The sequence below is a fragment of the Camelus bactrianus genome, chromosome 12 (assembly GCF_048773025.1).
Source record: "Camelus bactrianus isolate YW-2024 breed Bactrian camel chromosome 12, ASM4877302v1, whole genome shotgun sequence".
Taxonomy (NCBI): domain Eukaryota; kingdom Metazoa; phylum Chordata; class Mammalia; order Artiodactyla; family Camelidae; genus Camelus; species Camelus bactrianus.
Genome location: NC_133550.1, coordinates 21832881 through 21855188, shown reverse-complemented (window position 1 = coordinate 21855188; position 22308 = coordinate 21832881). Strand labels below are relative to the sequence as shown.

The 22308-nt window shown below is 46.7% G+C and overlaps 1 protein-coding gene across 6 annotated transcripts in view; it reads right to left on the bottom strand.

Annotated features, from left to right (window-relative positions):
* The window catches only part of PRICKLE1 (prickle planar cell polarity protein 1), a 100549-nt gene that overhangs the window by 8837 nt on the left and 69404 nt on the right, over positions 1–22308 (bottom strand). For 2 of the 6 annotated variants that reach the window (XM_074375008.1, XM_074375007.1), the window contains 3 exons: positions 2770–2955; positions 933–1046; positions 133–270 (listed from right to left, as the gene is read on the bottom strand). In XM_074375008.1, the coding sequence (XP_074231109.1) occupies positions 133–270; positions 933–1046; positions 2770–2901 (384 nt within the window). In that variant the 5' untranslated portion in view covers positions 2902–2955. Of the gene's footprint in view, positions 1–132; positions 271–932; positions 1047–2769; positions 2956–12170; positions 12475–12522; positions 12816–13041; positions 13061–22308 lie in introns of those variants that run through there. The other 4 variants (XM_074375006.1, XM_045506958.2, XM_045506957.2 and 1 more) reach the window with 4 other exon arrangements.

Sequence of the window (22308 nt, the reverse complement as noted above, 5' to 3'; positions counted from 1 at the left end):
AAAAGCTAGGCTGCCCTTCTCTTAGTTTTTGGAGGCTTTTAGGTGCCTGGGCTGGCCCTGTCACCGCCACCCCCCCACCCAGCTGATCCACCCACATCCCTCCCACGAGCTGCTCATCCTAGGACGGGCTACCTGCTCGCACACAGCATGCATCACTGCTCTGGACAGAAGTTTAATCGTTCCTCTTCCAAGTGCTTCTTTCTTCCGCTGAGCACTGAACACCTGCAGCTCTTTTTTCTCCTCCTCGCTCAAAGTCTGGCAATATCGCACCTTCCCAGAAAGGAAAACGGGAGCGTCACACACTGTCGCGCACGATCTTCCTCGCCAATTCTGTCCTTCCAGAAGTGAGTTTCAGGAAATAAAATAGCAAGGGTAGCTAGCTTGCCCCGATGAACCCCCAGTTTACAAATGACCCCATACGTTTAAAATGACGCCAAATCTCGCAGCCTCTCTAGCCAAAGGGAAATGCACTCTGAAGGAATGGTCTTTTCTTTTAAAATGTGAAATGTGTCATTTAAACTCATCAGCAGAGACACTAAAAAATGTGAGATGTTGACCTTTCTGCAGAAGGCTTAAACTTGTTAATTGCTGCTTTCAGGTACATTCTACAGGCACCCAAGGCAATTGCGGGCCTGACTATACCACAAAGCAAGGACTCCAGATGAGGGGCAAGGAAATCGCAGGAATTTGTAGGCTCCCGGTAATTGGTGGGTGGCTGCAAACACTATAAAAAGCAACTTGTGTTAAGTTTATTGCACTGACACCCTTTTCTCTCTTAAAGAATGGAAACGCCGTATTCTCCAGTGCTATTTGAACCGAAGAAAGGCCCAGCCAGGGAGGAGCTGGGTTTATGGGAGGCATCTGAATGCCGAGGGTGGATTTCTTTCTTTTTCTTTTTTTTTTCCTAATTAGACTTCTTCCTGTTATTTTACCTCATTATCATGTGGTGGCAACTGGTACAAAAGCTGTTTAATTCGATGTTTCTCTCCAGGGCTGTTAACATAAGGGACCTTTTCCTCCGGCAAGCAAGCAAAGTAGAGCTGGATCTGAGTGAGACAGGACAGGACACATCGGCACACAGGAAGCAAACATTTCAGCTTATTCCACCTTGAAAAGTTACCCTGCCCCTTTAGGTACTGGGTCTGGCTTCCGGCAGGACCTGGCTCCTTGCAGCTAACAGGAGACCAGCTGGCCCGGCCTGGCCCAGCCGGGCCCGGCAGACCCACAAACCCTCAGCCAGCTAGAATCCAGCTGCTAAACCGCTCTTCAGGAATGTAATTTGTAGTGACAATTAGGGGCATCATAAATTCTGCACCAGAAAATATGCACGTTTAATGCTAGTATGCCTTAGCCGATCTCCCGAGAGCCCTGAAGGAATACTGGGAGTGACCACCCAGGCTGTGTGACACTGTCCAAAATCCAGCCACTACACCAACACCTCTGGGTTTCACACGTTACAACGACAAAGCCTGTTCTGTTAAACTCCGTAAACGCTCCCTTCTCAGGTCCCTGCAGGCTGCGGCTTTCCTGGCTTCCGTGGGTGCGGGAGTCGGTTTCCCCGTGGAAACCGGAGGGGAGCCGTGTGAAGCTGTACTTGGTTCATTCTGAAAGGAGAACTCAGCTTTTGTTTGTTGGGGATCTTTTTTTTCCCTGTTGTATCTAAAGGAACGTCCCTTCCTGGGTGCTGCAAAGGATACTGCGATGCTGAGGAAGAATGAAAGGGACTCAAGGAAAAAAAAAATAGAAGATTAGGGAATTGAGGGGACTGCTGGTTTCAAAATCGTAGTATTTCACAAAATCTGATACTCACCCTAAGCTGCAAGAAGGGTTCTCTCCTAATAAGTAATTTGTCAAAACACTGCCTTCCTACCTGGCGCACCAGCAACCCACCCTCTGCCACCGTATCAGCCACAGGAGCGTTTACAGCTGCAGACACTGGGCACCAGCTGCACGTGTGCCAGGAGCTGCCCTGGCCCCAGATGAATGGGGGCCCCTATTCTCAGAGGGGTTCCCATCAGTCGGGAAGTACAACCCAACTCAGAAGCAACCATGCACCCAACTGGCTCCTTTTATTTCAAACCATCTCAGCCCTTATGATAATATCCATCAGTGGCAATTTTTAACAAGTTTGTCATTATAAAGATGCTGGGAAGATACAAAGAGGCACACAGAATGTTCTCATCTTCCTAAAAACAGCAATACAACAAAGCACAAAATCAGCTATTTAATTTTTTTCTCCAGTTCACGCTGTGTGCTGGCAGAATCTCTCGTGTGCCAGGTTATCGAAGGTCAGATGCCCAAGCAGTGACACTTCGGATGGACTCTGACAGCTCTGGGTTTCCTCTCTTCCAGAGCAAAGGCTCTGCTGAGGACTGGCATGAAAACTCTCTGCCCTTTCCTCTGATTGCCGTTTTGTTGTTACTGAAGTTTTTTAAAAGGTTAAAATCCTCTCACTCTCTCCAAGGGGACTCGCCAGAAATCCACATAACAAATGCACAGGCAGTACTCCGGGCTTCACTCATTAGAGCAAAAATTGTATCCGTAGAGGGCTCCTGGATCCAGAAGCACAAAAGGGATTGAAAACTTGTCATTGAGAAACCAAGTAGGGCCTTCATAAGCAAAAGCTTTAAAAACCAGCCAAAGAAGAATGAGGTCCGAGGACGTAGCACGTCAGTGTGACAATGACTTCTATGATTTTTTAAAATAACTCTTAAAAACCGTCAATCACATGGAAAGGAAGACTGGACAGGAGGGTGCGCCGGCCCCTACCTGCTCGGGTCGGAGCCCCGGGGGCACCCAGGCGTACTCCTCCAGCGCGCAGCCCGAATCGTCGTCCGACGTGGAGCTCCTCTGGCAGCCGAAGGCCAGCTTGCCCATCTTGGGCTCCATCTCCAAAGGCATAACAGTGAAGTCGCAGAGCTGGCTTCTCAGTCCCAGGACATCAAACAGTGGCGGCTGCAGACAACACACGGAAAAAAAAAATCGAAGAAATGAAGACCCGGAAGGTCTTACCTCCAGGAGCGTTTATTGGAAGCTCGTTTACCCGTGGCTGGGCCCAGAGAAAGTCACCAAATCATCACCCCCAGCGCGCAGGCCCCCAGACTTGGAATCTAAGGCTGCAGGATTCAGAAGTAGGTCCCTGACCAGCTCAGCATTTCCAAAACTGCCACCGAAACTAGTTTATTCCCAGATGCCTTTAAAAAGGTGTTCCTCTACATACTCCTCTTTAGAAAGCCTCTCAAGAGAATTGGCTTTACTGACTTTTGTAACTTCCCATAAATGAAACCCTACGAAGCCCCAGGAGTTGTAGAAAGCAGCTGGGTTCGCACCTTCGGCCTTGCCCACCACGATGTGCCATGGAAAGTGGCTCCAGTCACCTGACTGGGTTCCCACCCCACCGCCATCCCCATTTCCTAATGGATGTTCCCAACGGGGCCACGGCTGCCGGCACACAGTAGGTCCGCTGGGCCACCACTTAGGTTTCAGATTTCTCATAAAGTTTAAGAGGTACTGAACCGTGTTTACTCCTGGAGTAGAAACAGCACAGTTAAATCCTTACACAGCACGTTAAATCCACAAGCCTTGAAGATCTATGGGCTAGAGGCAGCCACCCGTTCATTGATGAGTTCCTTCAACAGAAAAGTAATTGAATCTAAGCATGAGGGTCAAGTAAAATCCAGCTCGGTGACTGTCAGCGCTGAACTGCGTTCCTAGCAGGCTTCCCCTGCACAGCTCTGCAGCACCTACTGTGTGTCACATGCCGCAAGCCCGCCGTCGGGCAAAGTAGGTGTAAACCCAGCTCTGACAGTCTCCCTGGACGAAGGCCTGTAAAGGTGTCAAGACAACAGTCCCTGACCCACAACCCAGGAACTTTGTCATCACCATGTAGCTCCTTCTGATTCTTAAAAATCACCCCTCACACCCCGGCCCTAAGAAGAAAAAAGACAACAAAAGCCTTTCAGAATCAGATGCAGCCTTTTACACCTGCCGCTCTCCCTGCCCCCCCCAAATAAATAAAAAGAAAACAATTATAAATAATTAGCCCAACCCAATTGTAAAGGAATCAAGGCTCAGAGAAGTTAGGTGACTTGCCCAAGGTCACACAGCTAATAGCCAGAGTCCAGTCACACTGCATGCCTGACACATCACACTTCCAAAAGTTCTTCTGCCTTAAAAAAATTATCTCTTTTGCTTCAAAAGGTAAGAAAGGCAGCGGAAAGAAAACACCATCATCCTGAGACCTGGTCACTGGTCAGGGATGTTCTCAATGCAACTCTAAATACGTGTAGGTCAGTGTTAGAAAATGTTACCTATTAAAGCCTATGAGTATTCAAACTTATGATTTTTCCTTTATCAATCAAAAGACAATGAAAAATTAAAACTGTAACAGTTCACAAATGGGAGGCCAGACATCCAATGGCTACAGTCTTTACTCGAAGTATGAGAAATGCCACACAGTAGATAACTATTCCGGCTAATAAGCTGAACTTTCGTTCCCCCTGAACAAAAAGTAAAGATGACCTCATTTCCGACAGCACCACTGGGAGGCGCTGACCTTTTAAACGAGACATCATCTCACACAGGTGCGGTTCATTCATGTCTTGACTTAGGAAAGGCTTCTAAACACAGGCGCATTCCTCTTACTCCTCAATAAAAAAGGATGTGTTAATGAAAGTCAGAACACTTCTTGGATCTGGTCTTCCCCTTTTGTTTTGAAATAAACAACTCCCACACGTCGAAGGAAGAGTAGCAGAGGTTAAGAGCTTAATTAGTAACTCCAACCACCCCACCAGGAGAGTGGGCGCCTGCCATGCGATGATGTACCCTGAACCATTAAAGGAGCGCAGGTGTCCCTGCCAAACCTGGAGGGGGACGCTAAGGGACCGGCTCTGCACTGACTTACAGAGAACATGAGTATTAATAAAAGCTCAAAATAAAATGTCACTGCATTTTAAAACAAGAGAAAACCCCACACATTAAAACAAACTGCATTTTCCAAGCTAGCACAAAGATGCAGACGGCCAAGGAGCCGAATTGCTTCACAGTGTATTTCTTGATTAGCCTTTGTGACAAATGTACCGTAATGACTGCCCTCATGAGGGTGGATCACTCTAGCACTAAGTGCCCCGGCCCCGTCCTCCCCGTCACCTGGATGTGCCGGCCACATCTCAAGCCTGCAACATGCACATCCATCCCAGCCTTGCCTCAAACTGTGCTGGGACCGTCACTCATCGGAGATGTGGCGAGTCCGGCTGAAGGGACAGAAGTGACATGGGCATGGCTTTCAGCTTCCTCTGCTGTCACCGTGGCAGCTAACTCACCCCTCTGTGCCCGGCCTGGCAGGATCGGTGTTATGACATCCGACCACGGGAGCAAGCAGCCCCACCAGGAGGAAACTGAGCCTCAGAGCGACTGGCCGCAGGCAGTGGCCTTCGAAGTGGGTTCATCGTGACCTTAAACCTGTCCAGCCCGTGCTGCCCCCAGCGAGGAACCTCTTCCCTGGTGACCTAGCCACACCGCAGATGCCCCAATGGCACCACTGCAGGGGGACAGGCCACTTCACCCAGCAAGGGCGTTTTAAGGAGAACATACCACCTAAGAGGATTATCAAAACTCAGTGACCTCAGGAGCTGTTGCTTCTGAGTTTTTAATTTGGAGAAAGCTTCTTCCTTTATACCAGAGGGTAATTACTTAAAGGACAAGACATTACATTACTTAGCAGGTTCTCAGAGCTGACCAAAGAATAAACATCAGAAAAACAGGTTATATAGCATGACCTCCACGTACCAGATGCTAAATTACACTAGCTACTTTTTCTCTGATAATGTGAAAACCTGAAGTTGGTATTTTCTGGTTTTTAAAAAAAATTTTAAATTAAAAAAAATTTTTTTTAATGGAGGGACTGGGGATTGAACCCAGGAGCTCATGCATGCTAAACAGGTGCTCTACCACTGAGCTACACCCTCCTCCCTGGATTTTTCATTGTTCTTTTTAAAGATGACCTGTGCCTGTCAGCAGACCGAGTATACCGCCGAGTACATCACAGTCTCAGACTGCATCGTATGAAAGCGGCTGAGTGCTCAGCCTGGTTCTGCACCTGTAAGAACATACAAAATAATAAACGACAAGCATGTGATGTCACAAATACCCCTCACGCAGACTTTTACATTACTAATGGCATCTTCTTTGCAGCACAAAAGAAAAGAGGGAGGCCTGGCCATTACTTATGCTCCGGGTCGTGATGAGGGTCTTCCTCATGACATCTACGCGTGGCTGTGTTTGGTTTGCCAAAACACCACCTTTTAGGCCAAACATGAAGCCATGGGTGAATTAGATCTAATAGGAAAATGCCACTAATTTCATTTCCAGGTGTTGTCTCTTAAGGTTGACCGTGTGAAACAGGGACACAGATCAGGTCTGCAAATGAGCTGAATAATAATGGACCAGAACTAATCAACGTGGGGGTTACAATACACGGTGAAACAGGTTTTCAAGGTTCTTTTTTTTTTTTTTGGCAGAACCACATTTAGATGGACAAGAGTGGCCCTGTCCTGTGCCTCGTCCTTTATCTGGTTTGTTATTTACTTATTTTTGTAAATTTTGATTTTGATGTAATTTCAAACTTCAGTAAAGTTGTCAGAAGAGTTAGAAACTCCTCTATCGCCTTTCACCCGGACTCATCTGTTGTTCACATTTTGCTTCGTTTGCTTTCCATCCTCCTCCTCTCCCTCCCTTTTCTCCTCCTTCTCACAGCCACACACACACACACACACACGCTTTTGTGGGAACCATTTGAAAGTATTTTACATCCTCTCACCTAACCACAATTAAACATGGTGTCTTTAAAAAAGGTTATTAAAAAATAAAATCCTGTTAGATGATGTTGACAAGTAGAATAAAAAGCCAAAATGGTTCAAACCATCGGTATCCTGTGCTTATTCTGATTTGAAATGCTGTAATAAGCTGAATGAACTTCATCACAGGTGAATGGCAATCATGCAGGAACCAGCCCTCTGCGCTAGGTCTGCCCCTGTTCAGGAAATGAATGGGTTGGGGCGCCCCTCTCCGACGTCTCTGCATACTTCTGGCTGTAAACATGGCTCCTAAGGCAGGGAAAAGCAGCAGAACAGTTTTCGGGGATGGGTTTGTTCAGGTTCAAAACAGTCTGACCACGAAGGAGACGTGCAGGAGAAACATCTTTAAGAGCTGGTGACACAGTCAGAGGCCCGAGGTCAGCCAAGGAGAGAGACTTTCCTAGAAAGATGAGGCTTGCGGTGGAGGTGCCCCACACAAGCTGTGCAACAAGGTGGAAGGGGCCCATCTCCCCCCTCTGTCCTTTCTTTCCCTTCTTCCTTCAAAATAATTGAACAGCTACTTCTCACCATTTAAAATGACTGGCAGATGTCTGACTGCTCAATCATCCACACCTGGCAAGAGTCTGTGTGACCCAAGGGCCAGCGCCGTGCTGAGGACTGAACCTGTTGCTCCCCGCACTCAGTAAGTGCGGTCCTGAAGTCCCCAGGCCTTTGACAAGGCACCCAAAGATGTGCGGCCTGGTTCCTTAACAACACGACAATTATTTTCCTTCCAAAGATGGGCTAAGGATGTGTAAGTTTTAAAGAGAATAATTAAATGAACAGAAAGAACTAGTGACCACTGACGCGTGCCAGCTGGCACTGTGACCTCCACTCTGATCACACGCGAGTGACATCAGAATAAGGACACATTAATGACAAAGATCGAATGTTGACAGAGGAGTTCCATCATCTTTTTGACTTCGGCATGCTCTAGCCTCCTGAAGGGCAGACAACTTTAATAAACTATTGGCTACCATTCTCGGCACCTTTGGAGTCGGCCTCTAACCCGTCCCTACATCAAGTCTCCGACGCCAGCACACGGAGCTCGTGGTCACAGACACACACACGCACCCACGTGGAATGGTCCGTGGCGCGTGGCAGGGTCTTTCCAGGTATTTGAGGCAGAGCACCACTGGGGAGCCGCCAGTATATGACTGGATGTGAGGCGACACTTGTCTCCCAAACTCGTTCATTTAAGGACAGGGGTACCTTGTGAAATACACTTTCCAGATTCATTCACTCCCTTCATTCATTCCTTCTTATGTTTAAAGACCATTATCGAGTGGTTTGGGGGAATATCAAGAAAGAAGGCTACTGACATTTATTCCATTAAAAGCTAGAACTTAAAGGAAAAAAAAAAAGTAACCCCTGGCCCCCACGATCAGACTGTTTCCAACTTCCATTTGGAATGTCCTTGCTTTCTTTAATGGTGGTGTGCGTGTAAACTGTATGTGACTGAGCCTTTGGCTGATCATTTGCTTTCATTTTGAGTCAAAAATGAACAGTATAAGAACTTGCTGGCTTCTGGATTCATGCGACAGACAGGAGTTTCTAATGCGGCCCTCCAGCTGGGAGTGACCCGGGAACCAGCTGTCAGCGACCCGGGAACCAGCTGTCAGCTGGACTGCGAGGAGGTGAGGGCTACCTCACACTGCAGAGCTGAGGGCCAGACCCGCCTGCTCCGGGCACGGGACTTCAGTGTGTTGCTTTCACTATTCTGTAAGTTAAGCAATTACAGCTTGGAAAGTCTGTCTAAAAGCACATGGAATAATCACGCTGTGGACAAAGGTGCAAACACCCCCCCCCCCATGAGCACAGTAAACACTGGGTATGTAGGGTAGCATACAGTGAGTGAAGGTGTTATCCACACCCAAACCCGGCTTTATTGTTTCACTGTGCTGTTCTGGGTCATTTGGGGATCATTTATTTTCTACTGGGCTGCAGGCTGCATCCAGGAGAGAGGCAGGGATTATTATTTTGATTGACCTTGACATATACATAAAAGAGCATTCACTGTCTTGCCCTAAAAAGCTTAACCAGTCAGCACAGTAGATGAAGGTCCAGCAGCAGCCAAGAGACGGTGTTTCTCTGAAGACAATTCTTCCAGAGACGCAACAACAGGTAACAATGGTAGTGCTGAGTGACGTTTTCAAGAATTATACATATTAAGTAGGACACTTTGGACTTGTTAACCCTATAGGCAATAGGAAAGGACAAAAGGCTTATGAGTAGGAAGGTGCCACTTCTGGTCTTAATATGTGCTAGGGAGGGAGAGAGGGGAGCCCTCCTACACTGCTGGTGGGAATGTAGTCTGGCGCAGCCATTATGGGAAACAGTATGGAGGGTCCTCAAAGAGTAAAAAGAGACTTACCATATGATCCAGCAATTCCACTTCCGGGCATATATCCAGGGGGAGCTCTAATTTGAAAAGATACACACACCCCAATGTTCACAGCAGCACTATTTACAACAGGCAAGACATGGAAGCAACCTAAATGTCCACTGACAGATAAATGGATAAAGAAGATATATGTGTGTGTGTGTGTGTGTGTGTGTGTGTGTGTGTGTAGAATACTAATCAGCCATAAAAAAAGAATAAAATAATGCCATTTGCAGCAACATGGATGGAACTGGAGATCATCATTCTAAGTGAAGTAAGCCAGGAAGAGAAAGATACATTCCATATAATACCAACCATATATGGAATCTTAAAAAAAGACAATGAACTTATTTACAAAACAGAAACAGACCTATATGTATGACTGAAACATTATGCTGTACCCCAGAAATTGATACATTGTAAATCGACTATACTTCCATTATAAAAAAAAAATTAATATGATAGCGAAGGTCAGAAAACAGAAAAGGAACCTGGGAGGGGCCCATTAGCCCACTGTCATCAAGAGAGCCTAAACACAGCTTGCTTGGGGAGAGAAAGTAAAAGGAACCAGTAAGGAAGGGGAAACTCAGGTCAAAGACAGTGTCGAGTCCTGGGTGAATGAAAGACAGTGCCCCAGTGTGGAAATACTATAAAGGCCAGTCAGAAGGGGAGTGGGGGCTGGAGAACGCTGGGGAGAATGAGTTCAATCAGATGCAGACTGAGGCCATAACAGTACATCAGTTCTGGTATGGTTCCTATTATTCATCATTTTCTTGGACCAAGTCACCAAATCAAATCAAAATCATGCAAATAGAAAACAGAATAATTTTCAGTGCCTGCCATTGAATAATAGCCCTAATGGCAAAATACTTTTCCCAATGAAATTCCACTCTGGTCCCTACGAGAAGACTACCATGGCATTGTCAGACCCCTATGAACAAGTATGTCTTGTGTGAACACGCCCAGGGAGGTTAGAAGTCCTTTGATCACCAAAAGCCAGAACAGATACTGATTTGTGAAGTCAGTGGGGCTAAGTGCCCCCTGCTGCTAAGTGCCATCCTGTGGGCCACAAACTGCTTAACAACGTCTTTGTCAACCTGCTTGTTAACAAGGCCTTTGTACACAGAAGATGCAGATCACTCACACCCATTCAAGAGCGACTCTAATTCAGCCAAGCTAAGTATGCAGGTGACTTGAACTGAACTGCAGACTAGTTTGGTAAGCACAGAACCCTGGAACATTTACTTCCGTTCTTTTCCACACACAAAATATACATGTCTTTTATACACATACACACATATATACATACATCCTAGTTTTATGGTGTCCTTAGCTTAAAGCCTTAAAAAAAAAGTCAGAGACCTATAAAAGCCATAGGTCTCAAAACTATTACAATCAAGGTTTGAATTTCACAGTAAATGACACTAAAAACTGTGATCCCTCAAGTGTCCTCACTCAAACCTATAGTCTACTAAAGACAATAAAACAGTCATTGCCAACAGAGCCCAACCCAATTTTACTTACACTGAAATGAATTGTTATAACCATAAAACATAAACATAAAGAAGGCACCCAAAGATACTGCTTATGAAACAATTCCTTTACTAAAAGGACTTCGTACCAGCAATCAGTGGCATTAGGCCATGTGCCCTTTGGCATTTTTCTGTATTTTCCAAGCAAACCTCCATCCAAATTGTACATTTTCCGACAGCTGAGTGGCCCGTCAGGCACCATCCAATTGCCAAGAAGCTATCCATTTTTCCAAGAGGAAATGTGGAACTCTGCAGGGTTTCAAAGCATTCTAATTTCATGCACAAATACATTCCACGACAGTAAGACAGACTGCTTAACAAAAGGAGGAAACATGATGACCAAGCATGGTCCTCTGCCAGGGCGACGCTTTGGGGGTCAGGTTATTTGGCAGCAAGCCGGGCTGTAAAGACAAATTCCAAAACGCATGCTCTGGTGTGAGGCGGGCCACGCGAGGCACTGTTCTAACAAACTCATTATTTTCCATAACGGGGAACGCAGGTATTTTCCCCAAATCGTGTTCCAGTCCGTCTCCTACTGATTTTTTTGAACGTCTATTTTCAACAGCGGCCCGAGGAAACGGCGGCCAGACTGGACTCCAATGTACACACACACTCAGGTTCCCCCCCACCCCCGTCACCTGTTGGCTCCTGAACAACATGCCTCTTTGTGAAACTTACAGCACTCATTTGAAACAAGTTTCCAGAGAAAACACTCCGAGAAAGTGTTTGAGAAGTCACAAGGCTCGAGTTGTAAAAACAAATTCCACACATAGCCTGGCTTATGCTGACACAGATGAACGCGAAAACCCGAGCTTTTAAATACGGCGGCGGGAGGGGAGCCGGAGGGAGAGGATGTCACTAGCCTTCGGGAAAATCGGCGGGGCGATTCGGGATGGACCGCAGCGGGCTCCGCCAGGTCACCCCGCGCCCGCACCCCGGGGACCCTCGGGGCTGGAGCCCTCGCCCCCGCAACCCCGCAAACCCCACCCTCCGCGCGGCGCTGGATGCTCGGACCGCCAGGGGGCGCCCGGGCCCCGGGTCGGACTCGGCCCCAGGCTCCTCGGCCGCCGCGGCTCCGTGCACCCAGAGGCCGAGCTCCAGACCCAGCGGCCGGGAGCGCAGCCCTCCTCGGCGCCGGCGCGAGGCCCACGAGAGCAGCCGCCCGACCCCCGGGGCCTTGGTGCCCCCTCACCCGTCTCCCGAGAGAGCCCAGCACCGCTCTCGGCGCAGCGTCACCTCGATGGGACGGCACTCGCCCCCGGCTGGGCGGCGGTCCCCAGTAGCCGCGGGTCCCCGCGTCTATCCCCAGTTTCCGACGCGAAGCCCTCCCCGCCGCCTCGGCGTCCTGCCCCCGCCGCCAGGCTGCCGTCAAGCCCCGGGCCCCAGACGGAGGCTCCCCACCTGCGGCCGCGGACAGCGGGGCCGAGCGCGGCCTGTAGACCCTCCGCGGAGCCCTCGGCGCGTGCTCTCCGCCCCCAACTCTGCGACCGGCCGAAGCTGGCGGCCCGGCGCGGGTGGCTCCCGGAGGAAAACAGGGCTGGGTGCCCTGCGGGTCACCCGCGCCCACCCGTTTCCGGAGGAGACCCTAGCGGGGCGGGGACCGAGGGGCGGGGGCAGCAAATACTGGGCCGGCGTCGCGCCTCTGTGTTGGCCCCGCCCGGTCGGCGAGGGGACGCCACCGGCCGGCTGCGACGCGCTCTCCCCGGGCCGGTCCTCCGCGAGCCCTCTTTCGGTGCAACGCGGCGATCCTCACCCGCGGCTGCTAGCTAATCAGCTGTGAGGGGCCGGGCAAGAGGTCCCCCAGCTCCCCGGAGATCCTCTGTCCCTGTCGGCATCGCCGACTCGGCTTCCCCGTGTTTGAGTCACCTCGCACAGGCCACCGCATCCCCTACGCCCCAGCTCTGTGTCTCTCCAGGATCCTCCACCGCAGAGAAAACCCCTGTCTCCTCTCTGCGCCGGCAGCCTGCTCCGGGCCCGCGATCTTCAAAAGTAACCAGAGCCCGCATTAAAAAAAGTAACCATTTCGCTTCCTGCCGGTCCCACCCTCCTCCGAACGCTGCGGGCCGGCCGCCCGGCTCGCGATCCCCGCCCAGCTCCGCTCCCAGCTCCCATCCGCAGGAGGCGCCTGCCCCGCCTGATCTACTGCCACCCGCTTTCCAGGAACTGTCACTGCTGACCGTGCCCCTGGCATGTCTCCACGAGGTCCTGCGCGTACGCTGTTCCTCGAAAAGTTACTCATCCACTTGGCCAGCCTCGTGGCTGGAGTACCCACCTCAGTCCGCCCGCTGCATTCCCGGGAGCCCCAGAGAGTGGAGCAGCTGGGATGCAAATAACCCAGGACGCTTATGTAAACTTCCCCCTCCCGCAGGTGCACGCGCGGGCCGCAGAACGCTGGGAGCATATGCAAGGCCACCTCTTAAAGAAATCATCTCCACTCTGCCCATAACAATGATGTCAGCAAATGGCACGTTTAACCAAGTTCTCACTTGGAAGGGTTCATTAACATATGAATTCTCCTCTTAGGACCTTTCTTGCATTTCGGAGAGATTCCTACTGCTTAGCGCAGGAGATTTATTTTTATCAGTAAATAACAGCAAAAGAAAGGAACCAGGTCACGGGATGCACTAAACCAAGTACATGAATAAGAGTTTTTATAAGTAGGTTAAGTGACTATCACTATTCAGACACAAGAACTATGCTCATACTCAAGGCTAATCTTGTTTCTGAGCTATTTTTAGATAGATTGGGGGAAAAGTGAACCTTGGCATTAGTTGTAGACAGAAAGGACTAAGAGAAGCAAAAACAAGACCTCAAAGCATGCCCCAAAATGATAAATTATCCGCAGCAGAGGTCTGAATCTCTTCAGAACTACAAATTTTAATTTCTACTATAGCCTCCTTATCACAAGGTGATAAAACGCTAAGGGAAGGGAGAGGGAAAAAAGGCAATATTTAAGAGCTTTATCACTTTATAAAATACTAGTACATAAAAGCAATTTAAAATGGTCATCAGTTCCTTGGGTATCCTACCTTTTCTTTTAGGTTAGGAAAAAAAAATCCTTGTACCCTTAGGATTCCTTGGGAGTGGTTTGCAACATACACATTTCTACAGTATGCAACGGAACAATAGGCCATTGTAACTGTGATTTTAAAATACGCAAACAAGTTGCCATAAATAGAGCAGTCAAGTAAATAACTCTGTGGCCAATTTATGTTATCTCTCCTAAAAAGCAAGGCAGCTGAGAAGCTGCTTTTTTTTTTTTTAAGTGGTAGAGACCAAAAAAAAAAAAAAAAAAGGTTGTGGCTTGGCTGGTAGGCTAGTTTGGAAACACTGATTTAGACGATAGGATTTGTGACTTAAATAGACTCTCCTTTGGCAAATCTAGATCCCAGTTTTGAAGACAGTTCCCAAACAGTTTTAATACAGAATTCCTCTAGCCTTCAGGTTGTGTGAAGATTTGCGGGAGGGTAAGGGCGTGGACTTCAAAGGTGAGCACTTTCCTCTGTGGAGCTGTGAAATTAACCATGAACGCCTAGGTCAGGTTTCCCTTTCCCTATTTTGTTCCTTTTGCGCTTTGTCAAGGAAGTCATCCACTGACAGCGCGCACCCCATTATTGATTTAAATCAAACCCTGAACTATCGTATTATTATAATAAAGGGAGCATCAGCAAGCCAATGCTTTAAGCCAGGTGAATCCTTTCTGCAACAGCTTTTAATGGAGAGCTACGCATTAGCCAAGACCAAAGAACCCTGCCAACTACAAGCCATAGCAACACTTGGTATTAAATGTCGGCTATTGTGAGTGTGCTTCCTCTAAGGCAGTGACTTGTAAATACTGTTGGTTACAATTTCAACAGGTACTGCCAGCTTTATTGCCCATTGTAACTGTTTGCAGTGATGAAGCAGTTTGAGGACAGTTAAAAGCTTCCTACTAAAGTTCAACCTGAATGCAGTAGACTCTAGCCTGGTCTGAAAGGCATTGCTATTGTCAGGGGTGAACTTCTGCAGGATGGGGTGCAAGGCCCCCAACCAGCATCCTTTTGTTCGAGTCAGGTGGAATATTCATTGCTTGCAGATCACACCTGAGGGGAGGCTGAGAAAGGAAGCCCAGAAATTCACAGGAGTTGGCTCCTCATGTGATCCTGGTCTCCGATCTACTCACTTCCTCAGAGAGGCCTTTTCCAACTGCCCATCCCAAATATCACCCCTCCCTTTTATTTCTGCTACTGTCTTCATAGCACCTAGCTTTGCTTGACATTATATGCCTGTTGGTTCAAGTTTGCTGTCTTTCTTCTCCCCAGAAGGCGGGGACTCGGGACTCCTCTCAGCACTGAGAATCATGTCGCGCACGTAGCAGACAAGTTCCAAAAATATGAGTTAAATGAACAAATGATTTTTGACATTCTTCCCAGGTTCTCCCAGCCTGTACAAGTAACTCTGTTTCTAACCTACAACCAGACTGAACTACAACGTCCTAATGAAGGAGGCTATGCTAGAAAAAATGCCAGTCAGCTTTATTGGGTCTGGAAGAAAGAGATAAAGTCCAAATATAAAGCACACCTGGGTTCTATTCTTTGGTTCTCGTATGATTTGTATATAGTGACCTTGAGGTGTCTCTGCTCCTCGCCTCTGTTATTTCATTTGTAAAACAGACTTGCTTTCTAGTTTTAAGTGTTAAAGAGTTGGTCTTGGTGGGGGAGGGTAGCTCAATGGTTAGAGTACATGCTTAGCATATGCGAAGTCCTCGGATCAATCCCCATTAAAATAACTAAATTAACAAACCTAATTACCTCTCCCCCAAACAAAAACAAAAACCTCCAAAAACCCCACAAAGGAAATAAAATATTTTTTTAAAAAAAGAGTTGACCTTGGTCTCAAACATTTGGAAGGATGTGTAACTAAAAGGCAGTCATATTGGAAGAGTCTATTTAAATGATTGGATGTCTCTATGTTTCTGAATAGAAAAGAGAGATCGAGGGCTCTAAATATTCATCACATGGTATTTCACTCACTAAATCTGAGGGGTGGTTGGCATATGCGAATGTTAAGCAGGGTGACAGTTTTGGTCTCCAGGATAGCAGCTCCGGTTCTGACTATGCAGATAGGTAACTGAATCACAACACCTGTGGGCAGGAGGCAATTTCTAATGAAAAGAAAAGGGCTTAAAAAATGAATCACAAAATCAGATGATTTTAGAGTTGACACCAACCTGGAGGATCCTGCAACTCGTCCAGAAAAAGAAAACCAGGATCCAAAAGAATAATCATAATCATAATTCTTCACGCTTGTTACCAAATCTGTTACCACTAAACGTTCATGTAAATGTTTTGCTTGTTAATTTTAAACACTTGTGTTTTATCTCCAGTTGGGTAGTATATCCTGGTAGGTCACTGAACACGGCAAATTCTAGAGCATTAGCTGAGTCTGCAGCCTCCCCAGGGGAGAGCCCAAAGGCAGATATCAGCTCTTCTGAGAGTTAACAGGCTTGATGGTGTTTTATAATGGGTTGCAGTTTCTCTAGGTCTCCAATTACCTTCCTTCCCCCTTTGATTATATTTAAAGCAATGTGATTAGAGAGCACAGGTTCTTTAACATTTCCTACACCCAATCCCTCTTTAGATTTACTACTCCCACCCTCTCAGCTGTCCGTCCCTTCCCCCAGCCCCTACCTCCTTTGTGGGTGAGGTGAATCCTCCCTGCAAAGTACCCAGATGCCCTGCATATTCTCTGTCAATTACTAGCTCTCTGACATTGGGATCAATCATTTTTCTAAGGTATTCATCTTTTCATTTCTAAAAATGCTAGTGTTTGGACGAGGTCACTGGTTAGAACTTTTGAGAAGGGAACACAGTCCATTTTCCAACTAAAATAGGAATCTTCATACAGGAAAAGATGAAAGTAAGACCGTTCTGTTGAAGCTCTGGGCTAGTTTCTTCCCAAACCCCTTCCACAACTACCTCCCCAAGCCCACTCCTCCAACACAGACCTCAGGCTCCTCCATCTCAAACCAGAGGCTCCACCGGTTCGTAGGTAGGTGTCTTAAGTCTACAGCGCAGGCTGGGTGGGAGAATACGGGGTCCGGTCCTTTCCTCTGACTCTTGCTCAGGGTTCTGACTTCTAGTAAAAAACCAGCAGCCATCTTTGCCCATCTCATCCTCACTCTCAAATGCTCTGAAATCGCCCTTCCCCGCCCCAGAAAATGTCCATTACTTTCCATGGCCAGATAATTAAACCAGTATTCAAGCACCTTTACCTTCAACATTCTCAACTCCTGGAGATCTGTGGTTCAATACACACAGAGTTCAGGCTTCGTTGCTGAAAAACTGCCAAAATATTAAGAAAGGAAGAATAAATCTTCCAATAAATATTCGGAGAGCAATACATGGAAAGGTATTCAAGATAATATTAAGAAGCAAATCCCCATATATAATGTGATCACATCGTATAACTCATAATATATGTGCTAGTCTATGCAGAGCAAAACTATTTAGAGGAATATGAACACCAAGCCATCAGTATGATTTCTAGGGGATGGCAGACGATGGGAAGCTATCACTACCACTTTTGAGTTTACAGTTGACCCTTGAATAATGTGGGGGTTAATCTGTGTATAACTCCGTACCCTATTTCTGCCTCCGAGGAGTCAACCAACCACACAGTGCAGTGCTGTTGTGTTTGCCACTTACTGAAAAGCATCCAGGTGTAAGTGATGCGTGGTTCAAACCTGTGTTATTCAAGAATCAACTGTATATTCATAAAATGAATGCATTTTTACATCATTTAGAACCTTTTTCTTTTTACAATGATCATATGATCAATGATCAAACAAATAAATGATTTAAGAAACAATGAAGAAAATATACTGCAATATTAATTTAAGGAAGAAAAGCTCAGAAGCAGAGAGCGACTTTTTTTTTTAGAAAGTGACTTTCTTAAGTTGTTAGTTGATATGGGAAGATCTGTGAACACACAGTTCCTCCCCCTGCCGTCTTCCTCTCAGCCACCAACTTCGAGGGCGAGATCCCTGCTGCGTTATTTGTAGCACTTCAGGAAGCGGGTATCACCAGTCCCCCATTCCCATGGACCCAGACGTACTGGAACAGGAGCTACTCCAATGGATGCCTCCATCCATGGATTCACGGATCGATTCTTTGGTTGAATCCAAAGATGTCTGCTGAAGGGCAGCACTGTTAGACCGAGACCCGCCCCTTCACTCAAGGACTTCATATTTAAATTTCATATCCTATTTGTATCTTTATAAAACAGAAGGCAAAGAAAAATATACAAGACAAGTAGGGAAAAGAAACAATGGGTCTAATTTTCCAAAATACACAACAAACTATGATATGTTGTGATTAGACCACAGTCGAGGTGTGGTTCAAAATTCTAATGCAGGGATAGGAGGAAACATTGGTCAATCAATTCTGGTTAGAAAGTGAGAATCAAGGAAGGTGGGGTGACATTTGAGCTGGGCCTTTAAGGATTCAGGGTAGCCAATCAGGGTAATTAATGGGGTGGAGGGAGCCGGGTAGGAACCAGGGTCCAGGATGAGCCAATCAAAGCGGGAGGCCAAAGAGTGAGCAGCCCTGAGTAAAGCCATGGTGAGGTGATGGGAGGGAGGAGCCCAGGGGGAAGGCAGGATCAGGCTGTGTGGCCACGTATGCCAGGACCCTTCAGCTCTTCCAGGGGCTACGGGGAGCCACAGAGGCAGAAGCCATGAGACACGGATTTCTGAGGGGAACAGCCTGGACTGCGGCAGCCCAGAGAGTAAGGTGGAGGGTTGGGGGTGGCAGATCCAGGCTGAGACTCCTAAAGGAATCAGCAGTCCCATACTTTACTAGAAAAACAACCAACAAGTTAACCCTCATGTGAGCTCCAGCTTGAAACTGCGGATATTTCTCACTGTCCATGGAAGACAAACTCGAGGTACCCTGAAATATTTACCTTTCTAAGGTCCAACTTTAACTTTCTGTTGAAGTTCACCCTTAAAATATAGCATCGACATCCTCCAGTGTTTCTCTTTTTTTGATGGCGGGACTGGGAATGGAACCCAGGACCTCATGCGTGCTAAGCACACGCTCTACTGCTGAGCTATAGCCTTCCTGCCGCCCCCTCCCCCGCCTCCAGTGTTGAAGAGCTCAGAGTCCTTCATTATGAAAGAAATAGGCACACGACTTTCAAGTTGGAAGATAATCTATGTAGAAGAACTATCCAGCTTATCCTGGGAGGGAGAGGAAAGGGAGGTGGGAGATGAGTGTAACATGGGGTTACAATCTAGCACCTAGTGTTCTATACAAAACATCGAAATAATGAATATTGCTTTGTCTTCAGTCTTGAAATTATAGGATATTTGTTGCCTGACTTCATGAACTACATGCTCAAAGCTATTCTGCTTACCTGCATATTTTCTTTTACAATTTAAACTCTCCACCTGCTAAGATGGTTGATTCTCACAAGGGAAAATCTCGGCCAACCAAGGCGGGCTAGCTTTTAACCCTGTTACCATGTGCTATAACTAATCCAAGCGTTCCTACAGAGATGTCAGCGAGGAATTATCTCAAGCCGCCTCTTGCCAAAAAAGAAAAAGGTCAGCAAAGCTTTCCGCAACATTTCTTTATCTTATCTAAGATCCCAAGTCCTTTTCTGCAACTGTGGGAATTTAAACAAGGTGATTTTGTAGTGGGAACTGGTTTACAAGCTTTAATTAGATTGTGCCAGGGCCAGGACTGAGAATTCAAGTTGTTCTGTTGGACTGAATCACACAGCTCTAGATGGGTAACTGTCTTGTGATGCAGGTTATTTTTATTAATTTTTTTAATTAGGTTTATTTATTTTAATGGAGGGACTGGGGATTGAACCCAGGACCTCATGCATGCTAAGCATGCGCTCTACCACTGAGCTATATACCTCCACTTTTAATATTTCCTTTCTCCTTTGTGCTTGGAGCTCCAGTCTCTTCAGCACTGCGTTTGCACTGAATTACAGAGGGGCTCAGGGCAGACAGGGACCTTGCCTGTTCTGTTTAGGGATGTGTCTAAGGTACGCAGGCCTGGCACATGAGGCACTTTGCCTGGTACACAGAGGATTCTCCGTGAGTATCTAGTGAGTGGGGAATGACTACTGTTCACATTTGACCCCCGACAGACCCTGACTGAGACTTTGCTAAGCACACCTATTTATATCTCAGTTATCAATCCGCTGATTGTTTTTCTTTATTTTTATTTGGATTTTTTAAAAAAGTGAGTCATGGGGGAAGGGTAGATAGAGCTCAGTGGTAGAGAGTGTGTCTATCATGCACGAGGTCCTGGGCTCAATCTCCAGTACATCCATCTAAAAACTAAATGAATTAATTAAATATATAAATTAAACAAACGTAATTACTCCCCCCCAAAAAAGTGAGTCAGCCACTTTAAGGTTCAGGTTTCCAGCTTTAATCTTTAAAGGAATCTCGTCAAATTTATCATTGAAGTCACTTGTTCTTTTTGGCATATAAGATCTGATACGAATTCAAGCCAACTGGCTAAATTGAAAGCTAGAGCTCTAGAAGGCTCGAATTTCTAAATCATGGGCTCCACCCACCTCCAGACCAATATCCTCTTTCCTCCTCTATTCCCAGTCTGTTTATGGTACCACCAGTAATCCCAGTAAGCCGGACACCTGATCATCACAGATGCCTCCTTTGCTAGGCACCCTCTGTCTTGCCTGCCCTGGTTCAGTGACTAATCAGATCCTTCCCTTGACCACCACGAATCTATGTCATTCTCCTACTTTAAAATCCCGTCTTCAGTTTTCCTGACACGTCCACGGGATAAATGAAGCTCCTCCCTTTCCAGCCCCTGTTGGTCCGGCTCTACCTGCATCACCTGTCATATCTCACTTTTGGCTCCAGAACTGGTGGTTTCTAAGCGCATCGTGTTGTTTCATGACCTTTTGCCTAAGCCCGCTGTCTCCTCTTCTTGCAACTGTCTAGCCAGTCACTTTTATTTGCCTGGCTAACTTTTCTTTCAAGGCTTAATTTGGGATGGGCCGAGGAAATGTTCCCTGAGGACCCATGAGACCAAAGGTTTCTATGCTGCACTTCCATCGCTCCAAGACGCTCCAGTGGTCCTAAGACTCCCATGTATGCAGGCCAGTCCCTCCACCAAAACTACTGCTTATTTCCTTTGTCAATGAGAAAGTTTATTAACTTAAGGGATGTATTTCTCCTCCTATGTGCACACAGCTTGGGGATAACCTAGAGGCTCCAACTTTCCACTCAGCAGCTACACCAATAAGGATGGGCTACAGTCACTATCTTGGTTAGCATTAGTGTATGGAAGAGATGTATTTCTGAGAAGTAGACTTTCTGGTGTGTCTAGCTCCTCCAAGGAGCTTTCTCAAATAAAATGCAGTAACATCATCCAACGATGATCATGGTGAGAAGCTGTTTGTCAGGGATAAAAGTGCAGTCTGGGTGGATCTGGAGTCTACAAACACCCTTAGCATCCTTTAGGGGATGGGAGAACTGCCCTGTAGCGTTCCACCGAGTATCTGGTACAAGGCCTTCCTTTCAATGAACAGTGAGCTAAAGACGGGGTGGGACCAGTATAGAATGAGGAGTCAAGTACGTGTGAGACCTGTGTGTCATTCTGGGCGTATAGTATGATGTTACTGCATTTTATTTGGTGCTGTATTGAGTCAGAACATAAAAATGCCAAGTGAACCTCTATTATCATTATTATTATTGTTATTATTAAGCAGCTGTAACTTATGGAGTATTTGTATGCTAGGCCTTGGGCTAAGTCCTGTACATGGAAAAAAAATCCTTATACCAACATAAGACGGTAAGATCTTATATTCCTCATTTTATAAATAAGAAAAGTAAGCTGCTCAGTGCAAGAGCCTGGATTCAGAACTGGGTCTGACATCAAAGCCTTAAACCACACTGTCATTTGCTTTTAGAGCAGAGCTTCTTACAAACAGCAAAAGAAAATGCCGGCAGGGGGAGGGCATAGCTCAGCAGTAGAGCACATGCTTAGCATGCACGAGGTCCTGGGTTCAATTCCCAGTACCTCCGTTAAAACAAACAAACAAACAAGTAAATAAATAAGAAAATGCTCTGTTTTCCCCAACTACTCTCTCAGCGATATCACCAGAAAGGAGGAAGAATAAACAGAGTGGCTTTACTGATCTCTGGGACCAACATGGCGTGCAGCTCAAAGGACCTAGAGAAGCGTCACCCCAGCCCCCAATCCCAGGGCTCCTCAGACAAATGAGACTCTGAGCTTTTTGCAGCAGCTCACTGCACCATTTTAATTTCTATAGCTACAAAATCATTTTATTGTCCAGCTACAACACAACCAGCCTGTATTTGAAGATCATTTATACAACAGTTGCTCTGTTGCAACTGTTACTCATTACAGTATCAGGGTGTACTCAGCTCTTAGATAAGGGTATCACTCTTGGATGGGTTCAGAAACCCAACCATCAAGCCCCTCAACTTAAAGGCAGATTTTGCTGAACAAAAGGGCAAACCACAAGAATGGTTCAGTTTATAGCT